Source organism: Streptopelia decaocto, assembly GCF_964273445.1.
Source record: "Streptopelia decaocto genome assembly, chromosome: 2".
NCBI classification, from domain to species: Eukaryota; Metazoa; Chordata; class Aves; order Columbiformes; family Columbidae; genus Streptopelia; species Streptopelia decaocto.
The window spans coordinates 147628901-147650003 of NC_138655.1; the positions used below are offsets into that span (position 1 = coordinate 147628901).

The window sequence follows — 21103 nt, forward strand, 5'->3', positions numbered from 1 at the left end:
TAATACTCAAGAATTAATGATGGCAGAGGAGGACAAGAACATTACTACTGATTTGTAACACAACTGTGATAACATAGTTTGGCTGAGCATGCTTCTAGGTCCTGGAGAGTGGATCACTTTGAAGGGCAAAATCCTCTTCCTTCATCCCTCATCAAGTATTTGTAGTTGAATTTATTTTCTTCTGGGAAAGACTTGCTCTTAAACCTAACATTTCCGAACAAGCAGCAAAAAGCTAAATCTAAGACTTAATTTCTTTATGCCATTGCTTGACCCTGGTGTCTGTTTTTATCAAGGTGTCTTTTCCAGTGCCAGAACTGGAAGGGAGAGAGAGAAGTTGTCAGTTACATACAATCATCTTCCCAATGGGCTGTGCGAAGTGATTAGCGTTGGTGAAATACCCTAGGGCTCCAGCATCTCTTGGCTTCAAGAGTTTTAATGTTGGAAGCAGTGTTGGCATCTACCTCTCGTCTTGAAGTGAAGCAGAACAAGCTCTGAGGTCACAGATTCTGCACAGTAGCACAGTTTTAGTATTAATGGCAGTGGCATTAATGTGAATTCATAGATACCATGCACAGAGCCATAACCAGTGATCACCTTCCACCCTAACATGAAGAGAGCTTGAAACAAGACTTTACACTATGTCTGGGATTTTTTGTGAAGACCTTGATACAGGTGTTCCTTTTATTGCATATTTTACTTTCATCTATAATAATTCCCTTTGTTCCCATGAGTAGGCCCCTGTAATCTTGACCTGGCAGCCGTAAATAGTAGGGAAAGGAGTCCTACTTGTACCAAAGCCTGTCACAATTCCTCCCCAGATGGTAGCCAGAGCTGTTGGAGAAGCTGTCCTCTTTCTATGTCCTGTGAGTAGAATTTGAACAGCACAAGCAAGAACCTGTTTAAAACATACACATTTGTGAAAGGCACTCTGTAGAGCGTTTCTGTGTTTGTGCAGCTCTATGTGCTTTACCTTCTGCACCTTGTTCACCAGAAGGAGGTTGAGGACAAAATGTTGGAGATTATTACAGCAGAGGAATGTGGGAGCCTGTTCCCTTCCCCCACAAATACAAACACACCTCTCCTTCTCTGTCATATGGGACATCGCCAGACATGGAGATGAAAACCAAGCTACGGTCACCTCTTTTGTTAGCTTGAAGGATTGGTCCTTTTCCTGGTCATAAGATCCTGTGCCTTTCTCTTCGTTCTGGCACCTCCTGAAAAGCATACCCAGCAAAAATAAAAGGGAATATTTACTAGCAGTTCAGTCATATGACTGGGTCAGTAGGGGAGCAGGAGGTCCTGCAGGGTAGAATGGGTAGGACTGTCTGTCTTGACAGCTGTGAGCTGTTGCATTGGCTCAGCTGTCAAGTCCAGCTTCTCCTTCAACCTTGCTAGAGACTGCCACCACAAGATTTATCAAATTAGTGTTATTTATCTGCACTTTATCCGAACTGTTCCCTTAGTGTGCACTAGGATGTGTTATAGGTGCTTAAAAATGCTCCAGGTAATATCTGTATTTACAAGATTAAGTAAACGCTCTTCTCACAAGCAGGGTTCAGGAAGAGGGGACCTTTTTAGAACTGCACTTCTCTTGTTGATATACCCACACAGATACTGGTCCAGAATGTCCCCATTAGCTGTTACCAGCAGCTTCTTTGTTATTTCTGCACTGTCTCATTTTTGTGTCTTAAGCACACCTGCACTTATGTCTAGGCCATAAAGCGGATTTTCAGGTTAATGGCAAGTTTGGACCTCTGTCAACAGATTTCATTTTTTGTTAGTGCTTTTGTGTGTACTAGACTCAAGTACATGGAGACCTTCACAGCTGGTCAAGAGAGCACTGCCGTGTTCAGTTTGTGTTCAATGGGTAGTGCTGTGAAGTGGCTAGAAATAAACACAAGAGCCAGTAAGCTTACAGGCAAAGAAAAAAATGTGGTACGTCCCATCAAATATTTCTGAGCAGGGGATATTACTTGATGAGTCAGGCTTCAGTGCCATATTCCATGTGTTGGGTGACTCTCGTTCTAGGGAGCTCTGGGCTGTTGAAAGATTGGTTAATAAAAGGTGCTTCGGTTAAGGTCTCCCACATTATTCACATTTTTAAATAAATTAAAAAATAATACAAATAGCAGGGGCATTACACAAGGTGGAGTACGTATTCTTCTATGCACTGCAAGAACTTGTTGGCATGAAAAGCTGTGTTTTAATGACCTAGACAGGCTAAATACAACTTCATGGTAAGCCAAAAGAAATTAATAGGTTTTTGCTAGATTATATTTTTCACTTGTGGTTAAGCAGTCTCTTTCACAGCATCACCGCTTATATTTTGCCTGTACATAGAGGTTCCCAGCATGGATCAGGGTCCTGTTGTGCCAACTACCATAAAAGCAGGCAAGAAAAGCCAAGAACTTCTGTCTTGTGTTGCTAATATGCCTTTTCATGGTCCTGACAACCCCAGCCTTGTGATGAGTTTTCTACTGGTACTAGTTTAAATCTCTTTGTAGGCAGGAAACCTGTTGGAGGGAAGCTAGTGGGCTTTGGTTCAATGGGGTTGAATGCGTGGACCTGTTTCAGTCACATATTTAATGCTTCTTTGTGTGTGTTAGACAATCAGGTACTTCAGTGTGGAAGGCTGAGCCAGGGTTATTTGCACCATTTTGAACAAATACTTCCAGACTTTCAAATTTAACTATAAAGGTTTCTGAGTCTTCAATCCGAAATCCATCAAATATGCTTAATAAAAAAATATGGTAGCTAGACAATACTTCTGTGCAATTTTTCACCTTCTGTCTTGAATTAAAATATTTGAAGCTGTGGTATCTGTTCTTAAATCTCCACCCCCACCAGTAATTTTGCTCATATGTTATCCACAGATCTTGTCTGTTTAAAATGTTCCAACTAATAGTTAGGCAAAATATTTAGCATAATGATATGATTAACAGAGTCACTTTTTTTTTATGGCAGCCTGGATGCTGCTTTTCTCAAGCAAGCATTGCAGTTTATCCTGATTAGAGATAGGAACTAATTATTCCTCTTCTTGGAGGTGTGGTGTTCTGTTTTGGGGGTTTTTTGTGTGTTTTGGTTTGGCTTTTTTTTTGTTGGGTTTTTTTTTTTGTTTTTTTTTTTTTTAGTATGAGGATTTAGGGGTTCTGCATTCATTTTGCAGGAATATTATGTGTGATTTGGCTGGATCTTTGAAGTGGTAATATTATAAATCTCCCAATCACCATTGCCCAATCTGTTTTAGCATTCATGTGCCTAATTTCTGTTTGTAATCTGATTACTGGCTTGAGCTGCTCCAGCTTGCAGCCTATTGCTATGCATTTACTATACTCCCTGGGACGCGATAGCCTGACAGCTCCGGTCCTGTGCTATGAAAAATCTCTACATGATATTGCTAAGACAGGCCTAGGGCTGTGGCTGCTTGAGAATTAGCTGCTATTGTAGTTTCTCTTTGCTGAATCCTTTGTTTGTGCAACCATGTTCAGAAATCCTTGGATCTCCAGCTATTTGGGAAATGTTAAATACTCTGAGGAGCAAGGTAAGAGTTGCAAGTAGACAGAAAAAAATGCAATTAATTTGTGTGTGTTTTCATTTCTCTCGTATCTATGTATGCATCTGTAAATATTGTTTGACTGGATCCTCTGCAGCTATGTTAGCTACTTTAGCAATCGGTATGCAGTTAGTCACCTAGGCTATTTCATTATTTCCTAAAGGACACTTTTGAAAGATCCGATTAGATGGATCTTTTAATTAGCTTAGCTTGCCACCGACTTAGGGCCTTTAAATATACTAAGTAACACTGCAAGGTTGCATCTACTTTTTTTTAATATATTCAGCATTTTAAAATTTCATATGTATTAAACTGTGGATAGTGGTTTTCTCTGGTAGTTTGTACCTAAGAGGGAGGGGGACTATAGACTGAACAAATGGTTAAACTTGTGAGCAACTGTGATTTAGACCTCAGTAAATATACTCTTAATTTTAAATACAAATATTTAAAATTGTTTTAATGTGAATATGAGCATGTTTAGAATTCTTCAGTGAAAGCAGGAACAAAATGCTGTTGCAAAGATTTTCCTTCTGTGTATCAGGTTCTGTGAGGGTGGGTTTTTTCCTTTAAATTAACCATTGAATTAAGACTGCATTAAACTGATGTTCTCTCGTGGGCATATTTATTTACTTTTGAAGCAGAGTTGTTTTACTTTTTCTCCTGTGTTTGCATTTAATTGTAAGACTTCAATATTGTACTAAGTTTTATTGGACTTTAATCCCCACTCATGGGGTTTGATTTGAACAGGAGGAAATACATAAAATATCAAAACTGTATAACAGAATGTAATTTTCTGGTTGGGTTTTCTGTGTCGGAGTGGGGGGCAGGGAAGAGAGGAGCTTGCACCTATGAAATACAGTGAAGTTTTAAGACGTTTTTGAGGCATTTTAGATGTGGTGTGTATAAATATTACTGAGTATGTTTAATGGGCAGCAAGAGTCAAAACAGCTTGTGTGCCCCCTCTTAGCAGCCCTTCTCCCTCCCTTCTCCCCTCGCAGCCATGGAAGCTGCTTTCTTCCCTTCTCACGTCCCCTCTCCAGTTTTGGCCGGGCTAGGGAGAATTTCTCTGTGGTCTACTTGTGGTTTTCATAGCGGACAGCTGTTTTAGTGCCAAAAACTATAGGATGGGTTGTATCCTGTTAGAACGGCTATAAATTTCAGATATGCCTGGTTCTGATTAGCTAAGCTGATTCTGAGCTGGGCTTTTTAAGTTACTGCATACTCTTCTCACAGTAATGTAAATCTGGCCTTTTTAGAGGATACTTATGGCATATGGACCATTCTTTTTATTGTTGTAGTGTAAAATATAATGATTTATATACCATTCACACTGTTTTTCTTTTAATACTCTATTTTGGTCTAACAAGATGTTTCTGTGTAATCTGTGTGCTTTATTCTCCATTTACTTGGAAAGAGAAAATGAATGTTAACAAAAACAGGAAAAAGTTGCCTATTAAAGTTGAAGAATGCTGTTAGTAAAGCTGCTTGAAATCTGCAGTGACTTGTAGCAGATGCCTAAAAATGCTTTTTTGCACATTTTAAACATCTTTATCAAGCCATTAAAATGGTCTTTTTTCTTTTACTTTTTAAAAAAATATTTTTATTTTTATTATTTTGTTTACCTGGAGAGGTGGCAGATAGAGGTAGAAGAGCGGAGAGGGCTAAAAAGTTTTGAAAAGCATAGACAGAAGATATTCTATAAATTAAGACCCATGTTGTCAGCTATAGTAAGTTTCATTAAACCCTTTTTGCAAAAATAAGAAACATCCTACTTACATTTTAAAATATTTTGTATAAGCAAATAATATTCTTTTTGCCAGTTAGCTTTTCTTTGAAATAGTTAAATCTCAGTTCTGAGGTAGAGTAAAAGGGATATTGCTGCTTTTGAATTGTTCTAAAGTCCAAGTTGTGTAATAGTGGTCTGTCTTTGAAAAATAAAGTGAACAATGTGTCAGTGACCAATTGTTTTTTAATTTAGGGTCTGGGGGTAGTTGATGTAATACAGATGGAGATGGAAGGCAATTTTCCCATTGGGAGTAAATTATTAGTAGCTTCATGTGTTTTTCAACAGCACTCACAGACCAGGTGCTCCTCTGCTTCCTGCTCACAGTTCTCCAAGGTCTCTTAATAGTATGTGCAATGTTGAATGGAGGCAGCTGGTCCTTGCAGCACTGGTCCCACCTTAACACTTGGTCATCGTTTAGACCGTCTCATGATGCTCGTGACTGCAGAAATGAAAAAGTTGAATCTGGGCCTGGGAGAGAGGGGAGATTGCCTATTGCCCTCTCTGAGAGTAAGCGTGTTCTAAGGCTATTCAGGAAAAAAAAAATAGAGGTCCCAAATAATAGACAACCTGTAGAAATATTTCTGTCATAGGTGGTGTAATACTGTTGTTGCAACAGATCCTCAGCTGGGCATCTCTGACTTCTGCAGTGAATATGCAGTTTTTATGGTGTTGCTAAACTGCAGCCAAAAAGGCTCTTGGTGCTTGCAGCATTTCTCATTTGCAGAGTGCTTCCTGAGTATGTCTTCCACCCATTTAATAAGCTGGGAAATGGACTCAAGGAGTTTAAACGATAGCGCCAGACTGCAGTGCTACACCATGAATACTGAGATTAGAGCATGGCAGTTCCATAAAGTGTTGACACTTTTGATATGTTTACTGTCTATATGTGTTTTTGTAAGGCTTTGGTTTATCACCATCTTGAGTATTCCAGCTTATGCTACTTTGACTAGAGGGGAGGCCTTTGTACAGTCTTTTCCAGTGGAAAAGGACTATGATTGGAGGCCATAACCTAATTTCCTAAATGTTCCCCATTTATTAGAGCAAATTTACTATGGTGTTGTGTTTGTTTGTTTTTTCCCCACAGATTTTGACAAAGAAAACTCAGTCAGATTCAAACCTTCACGATTGCTCCATAGGAAGAGAGCTCTAAGGTAAGGTGAAGTTTTTCTTGTCCAGTGAAGATGACTGGTTGCATGATTGTAAGTTGCAGTCATTCCTTGAATCTATGTTCATTCTTTTGTCAGGGAAAATGGTTATTGTTTCTCTAGCAGGACCAAGCTTTGGCCTATAGGAGATCCTCTGAACACACATTGAAAACACCAACTGCCTCCTAAGCAATATGGAAATTTGTAGCTGGCATTGCTTAGGGAAGAGTCCCACCCTGCACTGAGCCTCCTGCCACTGCAATGCCAATTTTTCCTTGCGTGGCACAGAAACAGCACAGACATTTAGTGCACCAGCTTGGAAAACTGATGTCTGAAAAAGAAGGTGGCTGAAGTGAGTGAATTAATTATACAGCCATGCAGAGAGCTTCATCAGCACATGGGAGGGGACATGATGGAGATGAATGGAGAGGTGACGTTGCTGCATCCTTGCAGGGTCACGCTGCCTCACGCCTGCAATCTTAGGGCACAATTCCACAAGGCTGAGTAAGGGGATACAGTTCTCAGTTGGGCAAGGTGACAAGTCATGTCCCCTCTGTCTTCCCATCCTCACTCCAACCGTTCTTGGTGTCCACCTTTGCACTTACTGGACTCATTCATAATGGCGCAGAGAGGAGGCCAGGGAGCTGCAACCAACTTTTTCCCCAGCAACCAGCTGTTTTGTTGGTTCAGCTGCACAGTAATCCACCGGCCTTAGCCACTCAGGCTCAGCTTTGCAAGCATCTTTTCAGTCAGTACACCCTGATTCTCTGCCATGTTGTTCTTAGGTACTGCTGAGAGATGGAGGGAACAGGTGTACAAGACACATTGTGTTATGGAAGTCAGGTAGGGGAAAGGAGGAAAGAGAAGAGAAGGATGTGACTGTGGAATATAAGAGCCCAGGGAAGGAAATTCTCCTGAAGGCAGAGAAGAGAAAAATGAACATCAAGCACCTACCTAGCTTGAAGTGGATTTTCATGCCTGTATTTCAATCACAAAATCTCAGTATATCCCATAGCTTTAATCCAGATGGCAGGGCAGTGTTTACAATGGCATTTGGATCAAAATTCTGCCTCTTTTGGGCATGTAACTAGGTTAGTGGGACAGCTATTTAGAAACTGTATGCTGCTGCTACAGCAGCAGATGAAGTTTTCAGCCTGGAATCCCTGATGTATAGAAGCAGCCCACACTTACTTTGGATGTTGCAAGAGCAGTGTAACTACTGAGACTGTCAAATAACTCTACTAGTGCCACATTATACATTGTTTTCAAAGAAAGAAACGTGGAGGCTGTGAAATATTGTTGCCTGTGTTTTAACAGGATGATTTCCTGAACGTTGGCCAGTATTATGAGTTTGTTAGGAGCCTGAGACCAAACCACACACAAATCCTGTGTGAAACAAACTTGTGGAACCTCATGCTGTTGATTGCATTTCGTGAACCATGATCAGAGGCTGCATTTCAGGCAAGCAAAAGAGAAGTTCCTCTGTCAGTATCCAGATTTGACAGGGAATTTAGGAAGAAAGAATTCTTGCAAGCTTCTACTTTTTTTTTTCATTTGGAGAAACTCAAGTATGCCTTAAATTATTTTAATAATGAATGTGCATAGGCTAGCTGTTAAGTGCAGAAACTGCTGGTGCTGCTTCTCAAAACCTGCACATAAATTTATAGCATAACCTGAGAAATTAAGAAAAGCAAAGATGAGTGGATCTAGTTGTGATACTTCTAGGATAGTTCTAAATTATTGTTGCAGCTGCTTCATTAGCAGAGAAACTAATAAAGCAGGGAGACATCTGGATAGATCCCTTTGAGAAAAATGGGAAGTTTAGTGAGGAATTCCTTATAAATGTATTTTAAAAGCCTTATAAGTAGTGTCCCGTCTTTTTTTTTAAACTATTTGGAATTGCTCTAGCATCATTCTGATTCAATGTAGAGTCCTAATGAATGTTGTTATTGAATACTGTGACATGTCCTAAATATGCCTACTTTCATTTTTAGAATTAATTCCATGTATGTATCTATAAATACCTAATTGTTTGGCTTGCCTGTATCATCCTCAGAGCGGTTATGTCTCTGAATTCTCTGTGCAAGTGAAAGCAATGTAATTGATACATCAGTTTAAAACATCGTGTGTTTGTAATGTCGAAGTATTCAAAACAAGCAATACAAACTGCAGCTTCACAAGAGAGCAAAAATGCCTCTGAAGAGAAAAGAAAAAAACCTTAATCAGCGTACGAAAATACTTAATAATCTAAAAATAAACAAGTACATAGAAGCTGCCAGTCTGTCTAGAGGGAAATGGAAAATTAAGGCAGAAGGGAGACTGTGAAGGGACTTTCGGAAAGCAGATAACCTGTGGTGCTGTATAGCTCAGCAAGGGTTAAGCTTAAGAAGCTTGTTATTAAAAGAATTTTAATGAAATCTGCCAGTGAGCAAAGGTTGGAAGCCACCTTTGGTACTAAGGAGGAGGGAGCTCACATACAGGAAGGACTGGATGTAATGGAAGAAAAGGGATGTAATGTAATGTAATAATGCTGAGTGCACAGTTGTGCATTGGGGGCTGATAAATTTTTGTCACTTGCAGCTGATGAAAGCAAAGCCTTGGCAAATTAGTTCCTCATGCAGGATTGAGCAACTAATATAGTGTAGATATAAAAAGGGAAATGTATTGTAGATCCCGATGTTCATCTGGCTAGTCATATTATAATGCTTTCTCTATCAAAATTCCTATTTTTATAAGACACTGATAAGACCCATTTCTGGAATCAAGACTATCCAGTCCTGTTTGCCATATACAAAAAAAAGATAACTTAGAACTGGAATAGACAACTATTTACCGGTAGTCAATGAAACTGAGAGCCTGTCTTGAAGTTGAGTAGATGTGGAAAACTTCTGTTAAGAAAAGTAAGGTGGCTAACACTGGCACAAGAACAAACAGAAGAAAACCCAGTGAAAGACATTTATACTGGATTTAGAGGGTCCCTGGAACTCCCTGGAGTTTGTAGGAATGGGCAGGACTGAACCTAACTAGTTAACAGGATTTATAAGTTTGTTGAGGCTCCACAAGCAATCCAATAATACAATGCTTTTTAGAACCAATGGGCTCGTGCTAGTCCTGATTCTGTATGATTTTACCCTTGGAAATTTGTGTGGGACTGGGATGTGGTTACAGATGTTAGTGCATAGTTAATTTAAACAAGGGTCTTGCTGTATGAGTGAATGCTTTTCTGTACAGAGTCCCATGTTTATGGAAACTAAAGGTGTTGCACTGTCCCAAGCATTATGGAACTAATTGGAGATGCTGCTAAATAAAGCCCAAATATTAAAAAGTCACGAGCTTGGTCCCTCAGCACTCTTGAGACAAGTTTTAAGTAATCAAATTGATTTGACAAATTTTGGTTTTGATTTATAGCCTTCGGCCAATATTCACATTTTTCAAACTCATCCTCAGCCAAAAGGAGTAGAAACTGCTTTCAAATGGGAACTGTGGAATCACCTAAGCATTCTCTAGAATCTGTGTCTGTAAGAAAATAACATATTGTGAGGCTAATAAGAATCACAAGTGTTGGCAATGTGAGGTTAAGCATATAGAAACATGCAGTTAACTGAGTCTGCCCAGTCTCAGATGACACATGCACCCATTTACCTGTGGCTGCTGTGGGCTGTTTTTTAGTTTATTTTTGTTTTAATTTAGTTCCATTAAAGTGGTTTTGCCTTGTTAGGATACACAGTTTTCTGTAATGGACAGCTTATTGCAGCTCTTCATCTTCTGTTTGCTCTTTTCTGTAGTGGCTAACGTTGTTTTTCTTGGCAGTACCTGGAACAATTTCTGTAAGTGCAGTTGTTGGAGAGGATTTGCAGCAGGTGGCACAGTGCCTGAATGTGACATAGCCCAGCTGCTTGTCATTTCAAGGGTTTCATTGTCATTTCAAGGGTTTTGTTCTGTCCTCAATGTCTTACAAAGGAATACTGTTTATAAATGATAAAGAATCAAATACTTCTTGGAGTTAATGTAAAATTTTACTTTTCAATGAGAAATGTTCTTCTGGAATAGTACGTGTAATAGTAAGTGCAGAATAGTTATATATATTTGGTGTTTTTACTATTTTTTTTAATTTTCTAACCAAATACCCTTAATGAAAAGGTATTAAGTTCTTTAAAAAGCCAATTAGAAACTGTCCTGAGGAAGGATTTTCCAAGAGTAAGGCTGTGCAATTTCTCTTATTGCAATGATGGCACTACCATGGCCAAATGAAGACCCTAGGATCACTGTGGAGATTTGTATCTGTTACACCTGTCTACACAGTTTACTGAAGGTTTTAAGACTAGTTTAAGTTTTCTTATGCCTGACTTGGATAGTTTAGAAGTCATAATGACAGAAAAGAGCAGTTCTCTCTCAGTTTTTAATCACTGGAGAGAAAAATCTCACTTTGTATACCTACAAGATAATAATCTTCCTCCAAAAACTCTCTGTAGACAGTATCTACTTTAAACCACTATGACATCTAGATTTTACAGTTAAAATTTGTATATTTAATGAGTATATTTGAAGAAATATTTTGTCTCATCTACATGGGCATTTTTGCTGTTTTGAAAAGACAAGGTATAAAACTAGATGATCTGCTGCTTGTATCAGCGTATTATTTTATAAGCCACATAAGATCCAGAGATCAGTGCAGTAACAACAGAGCAGTCATCCAGAAAGCTTCTAGGTGGAGTGTACAATACAGTACTGCATTTGATGAAATATGTTTTAATATTTATGGAGAACCATTCAATACGGGTTATTTCAAAGTTAGTTGCTAGTGAAGCATTTTGAAGACGGTCTCTGGTCAGTAATTTAATGCAAAAATGTGTCACAGTCAGTTCTAAACAAGTTTCAAATTATGTTAGGTTTGGCTTTGTGAATTTCTTGGGGTTATTTCTTATTTCATTCTTCTGGAAAATATTTTCTTTGGTATCTCTGTTTGACTATCTTGCAGTAAATTGGTTACATCTTGGCTTTATTTGATTTGTAGCAGAAACATCCACAGTTCTGTAAACCAGATGTTGCTTTCAGTTTTCAGAAGGAGTTCTCATTTGAAGATAAAGAAGAACTTGCAAACAGCACAAAGGATATCGATGCTAATCTCTTAGCAGTACTTCCAAAAGGTAGGTAAGAGGGACATGTTATGAACACAAGTGGTAATTGAACAGCATGTGAAGTTTAGTCTGTGCAACTGCAAGGCACAGTTAAAATCACATAGGCAGAGATGTTTTGTAAATGAGTTTTCTTTTCCCCGTGAAGCACACATAGGGGATGGAAGAGGGGACGAACCACAGTGCTCTTTTACAAGGCCTTGTTGTGTCCCTGCTTCAGCTTTGTTTACCTAATTTTCAATAGGTTAAGAAGTAGTTGAAACTCAAAACTTCAGAGAAAAGTTTTTGTACAGTTAGATTAACACTGAAGTCAAAGGTATTAACTTGGCTGGTAATCACAGTCCAGTCCCCTTCAGTAGTTGGTATAATCAGTGTGCTTCCATGACCAACTGACTACACACTGAATTTTAGTCTTGCATACTAAAGGACCTGCATTATGTATCAGGTTGGGGATTATTTCTTTAAAACTTCTGTCTTAGTCTAATTTATGGAGGAAACAGCAGTTCCATCTTTGTCTTTTAACATAGTTGAGGTGGAGGCAAGAATTAATTCTCTTGAATTATTTAGAGGAAATGACCATCTGTTTGAAATAGTTCTTGTCCAGGATGACAAGGGTGACATTTGACTGAAGAACTACGTGTAACTGGCATCCCTTCATTCAGGGATGTTTTGGATCTCAGAACTTTGATTAAAACTGTGTGTGTCTTCTGATGTTATTTTTACGCTTTTCAGAAATACTACAAGGCTAGATGCACTAATCCCAACATAAAGGAACTGGTTTGTTCTTTTAATGTCATTTGTTGCAGAGTTCCTTCAGAAAGGAGCACTTCTTCTCAGCATAACATTTAAGTCATATATAAGTGATGTGCTTGCTTTTATAATGTAGTCATTACAGACGTTCAGAAAGAGACTTCATTGACACAGTGATGCAATAGAGTGATATACAGTTATGCATTACAGACTTCCTGAGAGCACTAGTCAGCAAGAACACATAGACCCTCATTATTCCCTATACTTAGCCTTACAGTCATGCTGGCCAACAAGTTAATTGTGAGACTCTTCAACTGAGAAACCTTCTTTGTATGTTGCTTCTCAGTGAACTCAGTTTCTACTTTCTAATAAATTATTCTCATAATAAAAGCATCAGATTTGGTGTGTATCAAACTTTAAAAAGTTAGCAGTGAGAGCTGATGGTTACATTCTGAGGGGACTACTTGAGGCAAAACACTTTCTGAAAATTCAGATTATTTGTCCCATCTAGGGCCTGATTTTGATCCGGATTTGCACATGTTGGAAAATTGAAGGAATATATTTGATTTTCAACTGATACTGACTGAGCTGAGGTTCAAGAGTCTGTCTGAAGTCTCACATGCTGCTTCACAGTATCACAGTATCACAGTATGTTTGGGATTGGAAGGAACCTCAAAAGATCATCTAGTCCAATCCCCCTGCTGGAGCAGGAACGCCTAGGTGAGGTCGCCCAGGAACATGTCCAGGTGGGTTTTGAATGTCTCCAGAGAAGGAGACTCCACAACCTCCCTGGGCAGCCTGTTCCAGTGCTCCATCATCCTCACTGAGAAGAAGTTTTTTCTCAAATTTAAGTGGAACCTCTTGTGTTCCAGCTTGATCCCATTACCCCTTGTCCTATCATTGTTTGCCACTGAGAAGAGCCTGGCTCCGTCCTTGTGACACTCACCCTTTATATATTTATAAGCATTAATAAGGTCACCCCTCAGTCTCCTCCAAACTAAAGAGACCCAGCTCCCTCAGCCTTTCTTCATAAGGGAGGTGCTCCACTCCCTTAATCATCTTTGTTGCCCTATGCTGGACCCTCTCCAGCAGTTCCCTGTCCTTCTTGAACTGAGGGGCCCAGAACTAGACACAATATTCCAGATGGGGTCTCACCAGGGCGGAGTAGAGGGGAAGGAGAACCTCTCTCGATCTACTAACCACCCCTCTTGTAATACACCCCAGGTACCATTGGCCTTCCTGGCCACAAGGGCATAGTGCTGGCTCATGGTCATCCTGTTGTCCACCAGGACCCCCAGGTCCCTTTCCCCTACACTGCTCTCTAATATGTAATTTCCCAACCTATACTGGAACCTGGGGTTGTTCCTGTCCAGATGCAGGACTCTACACTTGCCCTTGTTAAATTTCATCAGGTTATTCCCCGCCCAACTCTCCAGCCTGTCCAGGTCTCTGGATGGCAGCACAGCCTTCTGGCATGTCAGCCACTCCTCCCAGCTTAGTGTCATCAGCAAACTTGCTGATAGTACACTCTATTCCCTCGTCCAAATCGTTAATGAATGTATTTAATCATATTGGCCCCAGTACTGACCCCTGAGGCGCCCCACTAGATACTGGCCTCCAACTAGACTCCGCACCATTGACTACCACTCTCTGGCTTCTCTCCTTAAGCCAGTTTGCAACTGCTTTGTGCAGTTAAGCATTGAACATGTTAGTATGCCTCTGCTAGCATAAACAGAAGATAAATGCTTCTCCAACCTGGTTTGTAGATCATCATCTTTGCAGCTGAGGAGAGAAGGAGGTAGGGATCAGGCTGGTAGGCTTCACTGTTGTGTTACATTTTCCTCAAAATGAAAATGTGTATAGCTGCATTGCAATGGTTATTTACTGTCTCTGAGAAGTTAATCCTCTGGCAGGTAAACCTTTGATCAGCGTCTGCTCAGGTTTCGCGGATGTATGTGCTCACTCTCTGCTGAGGACTTTTGGAAGGCTTGATTTAGTTTTTACAGCTTCTGTATTTTAAAAATAAAACTTCTGTCACATGTCTGCAACTTTATTCTCGCGTTTAGTCCTCCACTGTTATCAAAGAGTGCTTTCAGCAAAAATGTTCATATTCTGTAACAAATGTTTCTGAAAGATTTCCGAATTCTATAAAAAATTTTTCACCTTAATGGGTTTTTTGAACATTTTTATAAGACGCACTCTGAATGTACTTTTAATTTTTTTATTCTGGGACAAGACATGGAAAAATACTGCTTTTGCTAAATGCTGGTATTATAAAGTAAATGCTGCTCGGAAGGTCTACAGTTACCAAAATTAATGTGTTCTCCTGACAGTCTGCCTTAGAGGGTATCCTACCATGGCATCCTGCTCAACATCCTAAAATAAAGCCTTGAAGTTTAGGGCTGTTCCTAAACTGTGATTGTTTTTCCTGTTTCCCTTCCCAGTGCTTACAAAGTGTGTTGGCATGAAGTAACTTAGATAAGGAGCTTTTACTGTGAAATTAATTATTTTAAGCTTCTTAGTCTCTTCCTGTGCGCTGAATCAGATATTTGTGCTACCTTTTAGGTAGAAGTGTTGTTATTCTTTAATGCTGGTGTGGGTGTCTTTGAAATTGTGTAGTTTCTGGTGGTCATGTGGAAAAACACCCCATGAACAGATGAGAAATCAGCACAAACTTATTCAAGTTGCAAACTGAAGAAGATAAAACTGATCACCCAAGCTTGCAAGGGCTAACCAGTGTCCTTGGGAGTGAAATTTCTCCAACTGGGTTTCATGTTTTGGCATCAAATACTTTATTTAGCAAAAAGCAATCACTAGAGGAGAAGACTTCCTGCATTTTATCTTTTCTTTTTTTCTCTTTTTTGTACTTCTTTTCCCTGCCTCCCCAGAAGAAGAATACTGCTGAAACTACTTTCACAAAAACCTCTGCAGGTGTTGGCCAACCTAGCTGAAATTACTGTCTGGAATCTCAAGTGTGGAAAAAGTGTAAGGCAGCATAGAGTAGTCCCATGCTATTTTCGTCCCATCTTGTTTGGGAAGGTGTTGGAGAGATGCTTCATGAGACCAGTGCTCTTTTTAGGACTGCGAAGCAGTAGTAGAATCTCTGGAACTTCAGCTAACACGTAGCATGAGGGTGTTGAGCTGCTGGGAGTTCTTTGGATGTTCCACATTTCTTGTATGCAGATGACTTATAGTCAAGTTTCCTTTTTTGGGGGCAAGAAATAAAAAGACAACTTTAGTATGTGAAGCTATGCTTTAGAGCTTTACTAGAGCAGTGTAAAAGACCTGTTCTCTGATGATGGTTTTAGGGACTGTATAAATTGGTGACTAGGGAAGAAAAATGATCAGGATTTGGATGGAATGTGGTTTTATTAAGTGTGAACTGTGGAGGCCTTTGACTTGTCTGAAGTGGCAGAACAATTATGGGGTTTGTTTTGACCATTTTATGTATGTATAGCCAACAGATGGAACAGAAATCCGTAAAAGTCAGAGGGAACAAACTTGAACAGAAGTAGATTTGGCAGAGGTGAGAGCGAACTATTTATGAGAAATCATTTCCTTTGGTGTGACTGTGAGACGAAGGCTGGTTTCATATGGATATGTTCTCTGTTTAATAGAGTTCCACTGTTAGCACAGCTTGAGTAGACAGGACAGCAGCAGGAACTGCTCATGTACTGAGAGAAAAGTCTATAAAAACAAGACATAATGGCTCATCTTTGCTTTGGTGTTGGTTTGGGATGCAAATTTTGCATTGCCCGGGTCCAGTTCCCACCCATCTCCAGAGGTCTGTGCCTGGAGTTTGCTGATTCTCAGTGACTGTCTTGCACTGTCAACCTGGTCAACAGCGTAGGCTTCCATCTGCTTTGCTGCAGATGCTGGAGCAACGCATGAATGAGGTGTCCCTTGGGTTAGCACTGTTAAGTAGCTGCATATTTAGCTACTCTGCATTGTTAGTTGAATCAAATGTGTATACATTCGATTTTTTTTTTTTTTTTTCATGGCATGATCACAATCTGAGCTAACTTGGCTTGAGAAATTGAAGCAGATAGCTTGAGTCTCTGTAAAAATGTAGACTAAAGGAGATGTTTTGGAGAGTGGCCAAGTTGATTTCTTTCCCCTGTTCGTTGCTCATTCTCAGTAGGCAGTCATCAGACACTGTACCTCATTCATTTGCTTCTCTGAGTAGTCATGATTCATACATTCATTCCTACTGATCCAAGACATTTTACCTGAAGTCCTAGTGGCATTTCAGCACATAAGGCTGATGTGACAGCCAATGTCAATAGTGTCTCTCTGTATCTGAGGTCCAAGCACTGGTATTGACTACAGCAAACTTCCTGGGTATGTGTCAGCTAAGCTGAAAACCTGACTTAGCTATGCATGTATGTTCTTGCAGTAGAGGAAAGGGAGAGAAGGAGAAGGTGAATCTGACTTTTGAAAGGGTAGTGTTTCAATAATGTCTGCGTTGTAAGTAGAGTGATAAAGTCTGGTAGGGAAAAGGCTGATAGATTTACTTCTGCAGTGATGTGGAACAGTGTCTAGTAGACACCCCTGACTCATCAGCTGTTTCTGATGGCAATTAAGGGCTGATTTAGCCGGCTGTAGACTGTAGCTTGCTTTAGCTGTTGATCCCTGGGTCAACAGGATCAGAACACCAGAGGTATGCTGCATCAGAATAGGTGCACACAGCTTTTTGCACCACATCTTTGCCAAGGAATGATACGGAGGAGGTGCAGGGGGTGCTAGTGTTAGCACACACACACATTCCCTCCTGTCTGCTGCGTCCTTTGACAGCCTGGATGGGTTCTCTTCCTGGCGGTAAGAAGTCACACCACACTTGTTTATGTAGCAGTCGCTGCTCTAGTGTGGTTTGCAAATAACACTGATAACTGTGTACGTATGTATATATATAGGGATTACTTAATCTGTCATGCCTCCTGTTAGTTCACTACTATTTTGTGAACTGACTGATGTCTGCTAGCAGATACCACCACCAAACAATTCAGAGGGAGAGAAGAAAAGTATGTCCAATTAAAACTACAAGGGAAAATTAGTGAAGTAGAAAGTGATTAACCATGCAGGAATATCACGAGGGCATACAGTAATTTTCACTCCAACCATAAGTCACTAGGATTCTTGGGATTTTCTTAATGGAAGTGAGAGGGGGAAAGTAAGAAATGTTTCTCTTTAGACCTTGTAAGCAATGTAAGCGGTAATTCTGTACTATCTGCTTTTGAAACAGATTATTATGGTGTGTAAACTTGACCTCACCTAATCAAAATGCAATTTTGCCCAGTTTATATGAGAACTTGGAAACTGCTGGGATGCAGAGTGGATTCTAAGTTAGACTGGAAGTACCTGGAGGGGAGGGCTCCTTGGTGTGTACACCCATGTGCCTAGTGCACTTTTGACAACACAAGCTTAATAAACTAGGAAAACAAGAGGGAAATGCTTGTTTCCTGAAAAAAAGCTGGTTTAAACCTCTTTGACTGTTCTTTCTTATTCTAAAGCACTTTAGCAAGTTTCTGTGAGTTTCTGAAACTTAGTAGCTTATAAACTGTATAATCTTTTGTTGTCTCAGTTTCAGAATTAAGAAAACTGTTTGAACCAAACAACCAAGATTTTTTGGAAATGAAAAGGTAAAAATAAAAAAAAGTCTTTGGCCTGTAAAACAAAACACACAGGTTGTTTTGTTACCTCCTCTTAGAAACTCTCCCCTCTAATCTTCAAAGATGCTCGATTTCACATTTTTCACCTTTTTTTTCTTTTCTTTTTTTTTTTTTTTTTTTTCCCAGAAAAGAGAGAATAGCTAGACGCTTAGAGGGAATTGAAAATGATGCACAACCTATGCTTCTCCAAAACTGTCCAGGATCGGTCACACACCGTTTACTAGAGGAAGATACACCGAGATATATGCGTGCAACTGATCCATACAGTCCCCACTTAGGTAAGTAGTATGTATCAGTCAACCTTGCACAGCTGTGTTACTTTGTGTTTACTGGCCTATCATTTGTGCAGTACATGGAGAGGACTTTCATAGAAAAGCTGTGGTAAAGGTTTTTTTAACTTGCCTTTTAAATTCTCTAGTTGTTGTATTTGAAAAAGGTTGATTATGCATATTGTTTTAGAAGAACAATAATTTGATAACGATTCTTAACGAATTATAACTTATACACATTTCTTAATCATTCGTATGTGCTTTTGGAGACAGAAGTGCAAAAATGTGATGTATGGTAAGTGTACAGTCCCTAGTACACTTTGTTTTGTAAGAAAATGGGAAGCTTTTAGTTCACTGGATGCAAATGCTGGGTAGGGTCCTTTGGTTTTGGGGATGGACTTGCTCATACTTGTACTTTTGACAGGAAGATCAAATGAAGAGGAGGAAACTTCAGATTCTTCTGTAGAAAAACAACCCAGATCATCCAGATACCGAGCAGAAATCACAGGAGGTAATACAGAGTCCTTGTATAATACAGGAAACATGGATGTCCAAGAACTAGAGTCAAAAGCAGAAAGAATAGCTAGGTACAAGGCAGAGAGGCGGCGCCAGCTGGCAGAAAAATACGGATTATCTCTTGATTCTGATTTGGATTCTGACTACTCATCCAGATATACACGGGCAAGGAAAGATCCCGACAGTGTGGAAAGAAAGGGAGTGAAAAGTGAAAGGCAAGACGATGAAAACAAGGACTGTGGCTCTTTGTATTTGTCCAGGACTGAGACAAAGGAGTCAAAGAGTGTGGTTTCTGAATCCAAAGAGTACTCCAGCCATGAAAAAGATGGTGTTCCAGGTAAAGAAGACCTTTCAATTGAAAAGAGTGATAGAAAAGCAGATGACAACAGTGCCATTAGACAGGTTTCTGACCCTTCAGCAGCCTTGGATAGTTCTGTCTCCCTTTCACTTTCTGGACGAGAATCTTCCTCCCATAATGAAGTGCCAATATCACCAAAGCAAACCCGCAGAGAGTCCCGTTCTTCACCGAAGCGGGCAGCCTCACCAATCCATTTGCAGAATGACCAGCCCTTGCATAGTAACATCAGACAACGGTAAGCATGATTTTTAATTGTTTTTTTATACAGTAGATTCCTTATTCACCTTCTGCAGCAGCGTCTACAGTATTTGTGAGAATGTATTTATTACCCTTAAGAATATATTTAGTGGCTTTGGGTGTCTCAGGCTGGATTGATTTGGTTTATTGAATCACAGTGTGTTTCTGATACAGGGAAGTGGGTATCTATTTCTATGATTAGGTATGCCCTTGGATTCACTTCATATTTGTAGAATTTATGCTAAAATTAGGCCCTTTGGGAAGGGAGTGCAATAACTGATGTTAATATATTTACACAAAGTAGAAATTGAAGCAGTTATGGTTCTAAATCTGCTTTTCTTTTTTTTTTTTTTTTTCATAATTTGTTAGAGCAAGCCTTTAACTTTTTTCCTCTGTATCCTGTAATTGCTTGGGTTCAGGCTTCCAAGTAAAGATTTGGGTAGCTTAATGACAGCTTCTGCCAAAATAGAACAAGTCTCAGAGTTAAAAGCTGAAAAGCGTCTTGGGTCAGTTCAAATAATAGTTCATTTATTTTCCTGCTGTGAAAGGGTAAAAACCCGTTTGAACCGTGATAGTTAATCTTTCAGATAATATCAGGGTATGTGTGTGAAGGGGCAGAGGAGAGAACGTAAATTTTGTGCTGAATTTGGAAAACGTAGCCTCCCTCATGGTGTGCTGAATTATTTCAGATTTGACAAATTTACTCCAGAGATAGGGTAACCAGATCCTTCCAGAAGGAAAAAAAAAAATAGTTTTCCCTAGTTTCATATTGTAATTTCACAGTGCAGTGCAAAACCAGACCATCAAACTTTTATGGTACTGAAAACAACACATGACTAAGAATTTTTTTAAACTCCGATTTTTCTCCAAGTGTGATTATTTAATTTCTAGGTAGGTGGATAAATGGAAAATAATAACTGTAAAAAGTTAAAATGTTACAGCTGAAAATGATGTAAATTGTAATGCGAACTTAATCATAAACACATCTTCACCATGCTGAGCAGTGCTGACTGTTTCTAAAAACCTGAGATGAACTGTCATAAACTGAACCATTTACACTTTTTGGTATTTTTCGGAGTAGGTTCAGAAACAAGCTACCTTGACTGGACTTCTTTATCCTTCCCATCAAAATCACAAAACTTGATTCTTATTTGTTGTGGCCTTTCTTATTAACTCACATAAACCTATCTTAAAGTTTGTATGAGGAACCAATCCTCCATGTCAAAGGTTAACCACCTGGTGGATTAATTAAGTCATAAATTTACAGTGCCTGTGAACTGCTCAAATGTACTTAGTTACCTTTTTTGTTTCATTATGTTGCATAGGACACAGCCAGTAGTTGCCCCTGAATATTTTTTTAACAGCTTTCCGTTATTCAGGTGACTTCTCATCCTGCCGACCTTTTTTTGTGTGGTTACCTGGCTATTTTTGCTGCCATTGGACTCTCCCAATTAAGCCAAAAGTTTAAAGGAATATTGTCATTTCAAACAAGCCATCAGAGGGGAAAGTAAGTTGACATACGTAGGAAGTACTATCTTATATTTAGCTTATGGTTTAAGCTTACAATTCTGCTACTACATTAAGGAAAACAGTCATCGCAGGGTCATCCATACAACTGAGATCAGGGTTGTACTGAAACTCCTTGAGCGGACTAGGTTTATTCCAGGCTCCAAAATCCTTGTCTC

The 21103-nt window shown here is 39.5% G+C and overlaps 1 protein-coding gene across 21 annotated transcripts in view; it reads left to right on the plus strand.

Annotated features, from left to right (window-relative positions):
• The window catches only part of SVIL (supervillin), a 143264-nt gene that overhangs the window by 64906 nt on the left and 57255 nt on the right, over positions 1 to 21103 (plus strand). For 17 of the 21 annotated variants that reach the window (XM_082047033.1, XM_082047013.1, XM_082047028.1 and 14 more), the window contains 5 exons: positions 6424 to 6490; positions 11540 to 11631; positions 17951 to 18008; positions 18165 to 18316; positions 18732 to 19416. In XM_082047033.1, coding sequence (XP_081903159.1) covers positions 18001 to 18008; positions 18165 to 18316; positions 18732 to 19416 — 845 coding nt within the window. In that variant the 5' untranslated portion in view covers positions 6424 to 6490; positions 11540 to 11631; positions 17951 to 18000. Of the gene's footprint in view, positions 1 to 3465; positions 3542 to 6423; positions 6491 to 11539; positions 11632 to 17950; positions 18009 to 18164; positions 18317 to 18731; positions 19417 to 21103 lie in introns of those variants that run through there. The other 4 variants (XM_082047030.1, XM_082047014.1, XM_082047027.1 and 1 more) reach the window with 2 other exon arrangements.